A 10,325-nucleotide genomic window follows, 5' to 3' on the forward strand; every position below is an offset into this window, starting at 1 on the left:
AAGAGGCATAAAATAATTCATTTGCATTTAATTGTAATGGTTCAAAGAATGTTCGGAAAAATGTTCGGCCCTCCAGCACGTTCACTTCATCCAATCTGGCCCTCTTTGAAAAAAGTTTGGACACCCCTGTTTTAGCCATTTGCTACAGAAGTCTAAAAACCAAAACTTTAGGTACAAACTAAATAATTAGTATTTGCTATCATAAATGATATTTCTCTGGTACAGAAAATATCCTGTTTGTACATATTCAGGCATCCATTGCTGTATTTGTACAAGAGTAAAATCTGACACGTTGAAGAACCTGCAATATTTATTCTGTTCTCTTGATTGACTAAATGAGAGAGTAACTGCCAGGAGAACATGAAAAGAAAAAATCTAAATCTATTTGGTTATTAAAAATCTCTTGTGTCCTGTAGATGTTTTCAAAGAAATAACTTCCATTAAATATATCAGGATGTCCAGGTAAAACTGGAATATATTTTGAAAATACATATTAATCTCACAGAGTTCTTGTACATTCTTGCTTCTGAACATAATTCCAGTTTGATGATAACCAAAGTAAATATAGGATGTCCTATTCTTTAATGTTCTTTAAGAACTAAGGTTCAAGATAAAAAATATTGTGTGTAAGAAATCTCAGTCAATGAATAGCTTTTTTTTTTTTTATTGATAGCTATATTCTAGTGCTCATAAAAAGATGGTATTCTAACTTTACTGAAGTAAGTGACATAGGTACAAAACTATTATTCCCTACGCTTTTGGACTGTTTTTCCCAGGTATGGATACTTGCCTACTTGCCTTCTCTTAACTCAGCGGTTCTCAACCTATGGGTCGCGACCCCATTTGGGGTCGATCGACCATTTCACAGGGGTCGCCAAGCAAGGCTGTCCGCCATTTTTTTCCCCTTTTCTGGCGGGTGCCTTACCTCCCTTGAGCTGGGCCAGCTGGTGGTTGGCCTGCTCCGTCTCTGCCGCTTGCCAGCTATGCCTCGGCCAGCGCAGGGGGCGGAACCACGCATGCGCGGTGCTCCCGGGCAGGGAAAGTCCTCGACTTATGACCGGTTGGGTAGTCCTTGACTTACGACCGGTTTAGTCCTCGACTTACGACCGGTTTACTCCTCGACTTACGACCAGTTGGGGGTTGCGGCATTAAAAAGGTTGAGAACCACTGTCTTAACTGATGAAAAGAAAAAAGCAAGTTGTCTCCTGTTTTTAGCTATTGACACTGAACATAGTTCAGATCAGGTGTGTCCAACCCGTGGCCTGCAGGCCATGTCTGGCCCTGGATAGCTAGTAATGCAGCCCCAGAAGAGCATAAAATATTAAAAAAATAAAGGATATTTTTAATTTATCTACATTAACTATGTTAATATATTTTATATGCAACCAAACACAAAGGTTGGATATCCATGGTTTAGATACTGTTTTAGTATCTAAACTACCCCCCCTTTCTAATTAAAACTTAGTATAATTTGCATTTTGGCATAGATCTAACATTTCGTATGTATGAAGATCTGTCTAAGTCAGTGTTTCTCAACCTTGACAATTTTAAGGCATGTGGACTTCAACTCCCAGAATTCCACAGCCAGCATTGCTGGCTGTGGAATTCTGGGAGTTAAAGTCCACATGCCTTAAAATTGTCAAGGTTGAGAAACACTGGTCTAAGTCATGCCAGCTATTGTGTGTGTTTCATTTAAGAGCAGTGGTGGCGCAGTGGTTAGAATGCAATATTGCAGGCTGACTCTGCTCACATTGCCAGGAGTTTGATTCCTTCGATCCTGACAGGGCTCAAGATTGACTCAACCTTCCATCCTTCCGAAGTTGGTAAAATGAGGACCCAGATTATTGGGGACAATATGCTGAAATTGTAAACCGCTTAGAACAGGAATGTCAAACTGCCGGTCCACGGGCCGGATGCGATAGGTGACACGACATATGACGTCATGAGTTTGACATGCCTGGCTTAGAGAGTGCCGTAAAGCACTGTGAAGCAGTATATAAGTCTAAATGCTATTGCTCTTTAAATGTGTGGTGAACTTTATACATTTCAGGGTGATTCTTAAATGTATTGTTAAAAACGGATTGAACAAATGATATCATTTGTTCAATAATGTAGAAAGGTGGTCTTGTTCTCTCTGGTGCTCTGTTAACATTTATGTTAATGTTGAAAGTTAATGTGTCTGCAGCTGATTATTACATCTGGAGTTTAATGAGTCAGAGGGAGTTGTTTCATGATCTGGCATAAACAGGTTAGCTAACTGGAATTACTTAGTCACAATTAAGGTGTCATGCCTGTAAAGGTTGAAGAATACCTTTTTCTTTACTCTCTGTTCTATTTATTGTTTAGAGAAAAAAACACTGTTAAAGTAGACAAACTTTCAATTGCAGAAGGGTATTTGTGGAATACTTGGGCAGTGGTTGATTAAGAAAAAGAACATTAAAGTTGATTAAGATAAATGACGTTTGAAAACATTTTTTTTCTATCTAGAAAACATTATTGAATATTGTCCTTCTGAAAATCCTTTGGGGGATTAATTTTCTTATTTGTAATAGGTTATTCTCCTTAATTTAAACAGTGAAACAAATATAGGCACTTTGAAGTTTCTTTCATGAAGGAAATGTCTTTTGCATGTTCAGGTTTGACTGTAGGCCTGTAAGTTGTTTGTATAATCATGAACATCATTTCTTTTCCTGACTCCTTTTTCCTTGCTTGTTTTTGTTGGCAAGAATAAGCTTTTCTATGTTTAGTGGCTAAATTCTAATATATGGCTACAAAAGTGCAGAAACAATGGGTTAGTTTGGGAAGGATGTCGAGCTGTTGTTTTTTTTTAAATTAGAAATTGATTGAAGATTCAATGAGATACTGCTGAGGGAAAGAAGGATGTACAGCTAGTAGTGGAAGGAGACTTCCAGATGCAACTAAATGTATGGCTATTGAAAAGACAAAGTAATGTGATGCAACTCCTCCCTCCAGCATTCCTATTGCATTATTTGTTGACTAGGAATCATGAAGAATGTGATAACTATGTCATAAATCGGATGATGCTTGGTTTTAACAACTTTTATTGTGATGATTCCATCGATAATAAAGCTTCAGGAAACTTCACCTTAAATGCTGTAGAACCATGTATATCTTCTTTTAAGCATGAGCCTTTTATTACACATGGCTTTTAAGTAATGGTGGTGATTCAGGTTTAAGACTCCTAGCCAGAAGAATTCATTCCCGAGTGATATATTTCAGAAATATTTCTGAACTCTTATTATGTCCTCGTTTAATTTTCTTTAAAAAAAAAAATCTAACAACATAATCTCAATGTGACTCATGCTATGGTCATTTTTTTTATTAGATTACTGCAGTGTATGGGGTTGCCTTTGTAACCCCCCTGGAAGCAGTGGTTAGTGCAGAAGGCAGTGTGGCCTTGTTAATAGCAGATGTTAACCAACCAAGAGCACGTAATTTTCACCTCAGTCTCTATTCTGGTTATTCATAGGGTTCCCGAGGCAAATCAGAGTGCTATTTTTGGTCATAATCCCTTACGGCAGGGGTCCCCAACCCCCAGTCTGTGGACCGGCACTGGTCCACGGCAGCCAGAATCCGGTCCGTGCAAACAAGTGAAGCCCCATCCTTAGGATGCTGGCATCATGCAAAACTATGCCTCTTCCGGTCTGCGAAAAATCTCTTTCCACGGAATCGGTCCCTGGTGCCCAAAAGGTTGGGGACCTCTGCCTTATGGCCTGGCACCTAGGTACTTGCAGAATCTGTCTTTTATATCAATCAGCCTGCCAATAAGTTCTTCCTAGAAAGAGCTTTTGGTCATGCCCACTGTCACGAAGGGAGAGGAATGAAGACCAGAAATTGTTTCCTGGTTGCTTTTCTCTCATTGTGGGATGCCTGGCCTATAGAATTAAGGCTGGCTCCATTTCTTTTAACGGTCCAAAAATTACTGAAGACAGAACTTCTGCAAAAACAAACAAACATATACTTGGTTGAATAGTTTGTTATCATTATATTTGAATTATCATATTCCTGCTATTTTTCATTCAAAATTCTTTTATTTATTTTTCATTTTCAGCTGTACTGTAATTTATTCTTGTACGGGCTGTCTTCGACTTACGAGCACAATTGAGCTGAAAATTTCTGTTGCTAAGTGCGACAGTTGTTAAGTGAATGTTGCTACAGTTGTTAAATGAATCACTGTAGTTACTAGCATGATTGTTAAATGACTCTGGTTTCCCCATTGACTTTGTCAGAAGGTTGCAACAGTGACTCTGGGACACTGCAACCATCATATATGAACCAGTTGCCAAGCATCTGAATTTTGATTATGTGACCATGAGGATGTTGCAATGGTCATAAGCATAAAAAATGATCATAAGCCACTTTTTCAGTGCTGTTATAACTTTGATCGGTCACTAAATGAATGGCTGTAAGTTGAGGGCTACCTATATTGTTGAGGCTTTGGTTAGTCATTAGTTGTTTTGATATATTCGTGTTTACCATGGAATATTTAACAGTTATGCATGCTTTTGATGATTGTTTTCTAAACTACCACAAGTTTGCTTTGATTTGGAGATATATAAAAGGAATAAATAAATAAATCTTGTATACACTTTGTTTCTGGAGAAAATAGGGGCTCATGCACATTTAAATTAGCATGAAGTTGTTTTTAAGACTTGAACATATAGGCAGTTTCATGTTAACTGATTGATTAGAAGCAAATAAAATAGATACAATTACAAATGGATTTTCAATTCTGAATTAATAGTCTATTGTATTCTTTTCAGGGACATTATGATAACTTATTTTGAGCCTTCTATCTCCTTTGAGGGACTATGTAATGAAGTTCGAGATATGTGCGCCTTTGATAACGAACAGTTATTCACTATGAAATGGATTGATGAAGAAGGTAAGTTAGCACAAAGTAAAACTATTTCATAAATTACTAGCATATTCCATCAAGTGCCTCTGTGTGACTTTTTGCAGTGCTGTAAAAAGTCACAGAAGCACTTTGTGGTTTTGTGGTTTTGGTCTTGACTCTAGATTCAATTTTATAATAGTATAGGGATTATCAAATGATATTTTCATTGCTTTAGGTTTCATGACGATTGTATGGATTACTTTTTTATGTTTGAATCTTGAAATGAAAAATGAAAGAATATTAGAACTTAGACTTCTCTGACTCATAGATTGTTAATTTGCTTATTCTACTTCAGTTTACTTTCAAATTATGTGGGAAACAGATTGAAAAAGAAAACAGGAATTGTTTTAGAACATGTGGAAATTTATATTTTTCTTGTTCCTCTCAAATGCTTTTGACTGTGTCTTACTGCATTTCCAGTGGATTCATAGAGAAAAGATAGTCCAACAAGCTGGCCAAAAACTCAGAAAATATTAGCTCACGCAGCTGGTACAGTTAAGTTGAAAATATAAGAAATTAACTGTGAAAATAGATGCAAATAAAAGTATTGAACTGGAAAGTGGCAAGACAAGTTCTTCATTGTATTTCATTCCATGTGACCTGCAGTGTAAACTTCCTCATATTTAATCTTAATTCAGAAAACTGGATAGGGAATTTTAAAAATTAATAATATACAGATAGTCCTTGACTTACAACCATTTGTTTAGTGACCATTTGAAGTTACAATGGCATTGAAAAAAGTGACTTATGACCATTTTTCACACTTATGACTGTTGCAGCATCCCCATGGTCATGTGATCAAAATCCAGATGTTTGGCAACTGGCTCATATTTACGATTGTTAACAGTGTCCCACGGGTCACGTGATCTACTTTTGCAACCTTCTGACAAGCAAAGTCAATGGGGAAGCCAGATTCTTTTAACAATCATGTTACTAACTTAACAAATACAGCGATTCACTTAACAACTGTGCCAAGAAAGGTCGTAAAATGGGGCAAAATTCACTTAATAACTATCTTGCTTAGCAGTGGAAATTTTGGGCCCAGTTGTGGTTGTAAGTCGAGGACTGCCTGTACTGCATTTAATTGTTAAAAAGTTACATGGAGATATAGATAGGAATCAGTAGCCTGCTGACCACTTCCAGCAATCTAATTCTAGATCCACATTTTTTTGTTTTGTATATTGATCATGATTCCTTATATTCACACTAGAGCTAGAAATCCAATTTTAGCTATTTCAGTATTCCAGTCTTTTTCCAGCTAATTACATGATGATAGCAGGAAGGACTTTGTAGCATGGTTAGATAGAACAGGAAAGTTTAAAACTTTGACATGCATAGAAATATTGTTAAAGAAATAAACATTAATTCCAGGAGGATTATAGGCATTAAATTCCCTCAGGCATATTTGAGAACATGCCTCTTGGATTAGGAATGCGTTTTTTTAAAAATTGCTCTGCAGTTCTGTTTGAAGAAGAACAGGTTTGTTCTCCAAACAAGTCCTAATAAAAGTTCTTTTTAAAAAAATATCTGCAATTAATTACGTTATGTGCTTCAGTGCGTGCATTAGCTGGCCTTGTTTAATTCCTTTTTAAGAGCTGCAAAGAAGGAAATGTTATCCTTGAATTTTGAATGGTAAATATCTTTCAAATGAATATCCAAATGCTTGTTTAAAAGCAGGAGCCATTTGGATATGTTGGAAGAAAGGAACTCAAGGTATAGGCCTACCCCCTTCAAACAAAAAAATACCCACTAACACCCAAAGAAAACAAAATGTTTAACATCCACAAAATATTTCATTTGTTTACGTTATGCCCATGAAATCTGGCAGAGTGGACATGCTTTAGATCCCTGGCATTTTAATCACTAAGCCTAACCTTTTTTTCACTAATGACCCCTTTTAAATACTTTTTGTGGCCACAGACCGTGGTCACTGACCCCCAAGACTTAACTCAAAATTTAAATCATAGCATTTCTTCATGCCTTCATGGACCCCCTGTGATGACATCGCGGTCCTCAGGTGTCCGTGGACCACAGGTTGAGAACCACTGTATTAAGCAACGGTTGCAAACCATAACATTGTGTAACTGCACTGCTTAGCGATGGCATTTCTGGTGCTTTTGGTTGCCGTTTAGTGAGTCCTGTAGAGTTAAGTGCAATAGCCTGGGGTTGCCATTAAGGGCCTCCTGCTGGCTAGTGAAGGTTGCCAATGGCAATCATGTGTGACTGGCATTCTGGAATGTCGTAACTGATCTGGGTGCCTGGATCACATCATGTGACTGCTGGAATGCTGAGATAGGCAGAACTTTGAGGACCCTAAGTTCTACTTGTTCACCGNCACCGCTACTGTAACTTCAATCAGTCACTGAATGAGCGGTTGTTAAAGGAAGACAACAGCTGGTAGCACCAACCCTCCAGAGAACAAGATGTAAGACATCATTGTTACAAAATGGTGAGGAGAAAAGGAGCAAGAAAGTAATTATTATGAAGAAGAAATAGGTGATTCAAATACTGTTTCACAGAAATATGACAAACGAGTCTTAAAAATTAAGGAATAAGGACTGTAAAAAATACTGAAAATTCAAAAAGTTAGTTTAATTTGCAAAATTAAAATGATACATTAATAAAAACCATTTCTAAATGTTCTGAAAATGTGATTTTTTATGATTTCTTCCCAAGCCAGGAACGAATTAGGGGAGGAGGTTTAGGATTATGCCCATCTTTTGGAAGGCTAACTTTCTAAAGTCCAAACAGGTCCGAATGAGGCATAAAAGGGAAAGCTGTCAGAGAAAGATTAAGCTCAAAAATGGACAGGGACTGTGGAGAAAAACAGAATTAAAAGTTCATCACCAGTATTTATCATGTGGTAAATATTCCTGAGAAGAAAGCTTGCTGGCAAGAGAGATCGCTGATTGTTGAAGGATGAATCTTGTGATCTTTTTGATGGATTTTTCATTCATAATTTCATAATTTGTGAAATTGATAAAACAGAAACATTAATATAGCTCTGAGAATTCCTAAAAACTTCCTAAATAAAAAAAAAGTGCTGTCATGAGAAGCTCTCATAGAAAATATCCAGTGTGGCACATTAATCAATTTATAAAACAAATATAATTGGAGCAACAGGTTGGTGCACATTTACTTTATTCAGAAATAAGGGTGTGTATTGCAATAACAGATTTAACATTGAAGGACAATATTTCTAAAATAAATATTTCATAAATTTCCTTGTTTAAGTTGTGCAATTACCCTATGAAATTGCAAGACTGAGAACTTTAAAGAAAGTATATTGATGGAAATTATACTTGTCTGTGACTATAATAAAGATTGATTTGATTGCTTCTGGAAAAAAGGATAATTTAAAAACACCTTGATTTAAATTTAGTTTTATCATGAAAGCTTCTCAGAGTCGAGATTGTAGCAGGGTATATATGTGGTTAAATAAAAATAACTAAACTTGAATTAACTTTTTTTTTTTTAGGGGATCCATGTACTGTTTCTTCCCAGCTGGAACTGGAAGAGGCTTTTCGTCTATATGAATTAAATAAGGATTCTGAACTTCTAATACATGGTAACATGGTATAATCCAAAGATTAGAGAGGTGGCGTTGAATATTGTAGAAATGATAGATAATTCTTTCCAGAATAGAAAGTGGTTCAAAATGTGGAGATGCTTGAAACCCTTTTCTCTTCAGCAGTAATTCTAGATTTTATTTATCTTTTTAATAGGGTGGTAGTAAACAGAATATGTGCAATTCCTTAATGCCACTATAATTACTGATTTTATTGGGTTAACTATGAACCATATAATGACTCAAATATATTCTTAAAAAAGAATACTGGAGATTGCTACTTGACATGCAGTGTATATATTATAGTCTAGAGCAAATCTAGGCATTTTACGCCCCCTCCCCCTAGGCCACATCTGGCCCTTTGGCTGTCCCTGTCCAGCCACATAGATTGCTTTTATTTTGAAAGCAACTTTTTAAAAAATATATAGTATGTGAATGAGTGTTTTAATATGTATTACGTGCGTGAATGCCTACGCATTTTCATAGCCTTACTGGTTCAGCCCTTCACAACCATCCCAGTTTCTCATGCGACTCCTTGGGAAAATTAATTGTCCACTCCTGGTCTAGAGCAATGGTCTTCAAACTTGAGATTCCTGAGGAACTCTTTTCAATGTGAAAAATCAGTATACAATCCACTGATAAATCATTTCATATAATACATTTTATTAAGCAAAATTTTACAATTAGCATGGCGATAATACATTTCACACAGTGTGAACAGCAGTGTTGAACCCTTGGATGATTCTCACAAAATCTTGGGGTTCCAGTAAACACAGTTTCATACTATCTAGTCTAGAAGGATGTAACTCTAGATACTGTAAAGTTTTAAATTAGTTTTTCAGATGATTTTTTTCAGTTTCCTGTAGGAGAAAAACTGATTTAGATTAAAACATAGTTAACATAAATTATCTCAAAAATCATGCAAGTTTGATTCTCTTTAATGATGCATCAAACCCTGAGCTGTGGTGGTGCATTGATTAGAATGCAGTATTGCAGGCTGACTCTGCCCACTGCTAGGAGTTTGATTTTGACAGGCTGAAGGTTGACTCAGCCTTCCATCCTTCCGAGGTCGATAAAATGAGGACCCAGATTGTTGGAGGCAATATGCTGACTCTATTAACTGCTTAGAGAAGGCTGTAAAACACTATGAAGTGGTATATAAGTCTAAGTGCTATTGCTATTATTGTTGCTTCCCACATCTTTAAATTAATCACTAATCTAATATTACTACTTTCTTCTCTAGTGTTTCCTTGTGTCCCGGAAAGGCCGGGAATGCCCTGTCCGGGGGAAGATAGTAAGTATATTAAAGTTAATAAGTAACACACTATACCATTTAAATTGATGCTATGATGTAGCCTTTGTAAATGGGTACATGGCAGCATTATTCTTATAAATTGAAACTACTTATTTTAAATCAGGCATGTCCAAAGTCCGGCCCGCGGGCCATTTGCGGCCCGCGGCCCGGTTTAATCCGGCCCTCGAACAGCCCTCCCTGCTCTATGTAAATGCGGCCCTCCCACAGCCCTCCGGCAAGTCCCATGAGAGAGAGAGAGAGACAGAGACAGAGACAGAGACAGAGGCACTTGCACTTCTGTCTCTCTCTCTCTCTCTCTCATGGGACTTGCCCCCTCACAGAGCTTCTCATTGGCCCTGCGCCCGGGTGTCCCGCCCCCTGGGAGAAGGGCGGCCAGGAAGTCCCTTTCCCGGGCTGGCCCCGTCCCAGGCGCACGTGGCTGGGGAGCCATGCGGGGAAGCCCCGGGATCCCCGCTGGGAGCAACCCCCCGGAGCCTTTGCTGAGTGGGCCAGCCCTCCCGTAAGCCACAGCCCTGAGAGAGAGC

At 37.6% G+C, this 10,325-nt stretch overlaps 1 protein-coding gene across 1 annotated transcript in view; it reads left to right on the forward strand.

Annotated features, from left to right (window-relative positions):
• The window catches only part of PRKCI (protein kinase C iota), a 47,132-nt gene that overhangs the window by 8,631 nt on the left and 28,176 nt on the right, over positions 1-10,325 (forward strand). Inside the window, exons 2-4 of the mRNA XM_015819123.1 lie at positions 4,785-4,906; positions 8,397-8,486; positions 9,730-9,780. Of these exons, the coding sequence (XP_015674609.1) occupies positions 4,785-4,906; positions 8,397-8,486; positions 9,730-9,780 (263 nt within the window). The remainder of the gene's footprint in view (positions 1-4,784; positions 4,907-8,396; positions 8,487-9,729; positions 9,781-10,325) is intronic.

The sequence above is a fragment of the Protobothrops mucrosquamatus genome, unplaced genomic scaffold (assembly GCF_001527695.2).
Source record: "Protobothrops mucrosquamatus isolate PMUCROS unplaced genomic scaffold, P.Mucros_1.0 scaffold861, whole genome shotgun sequence".
NCBI classification, from domain to species: domain Eukaryota; kingdom Metazoa; phylum Chordata; class Lepidosauria; order Squamata; family Viperidae; genus Protobothrops; species Protobothrops mucrosquamatus.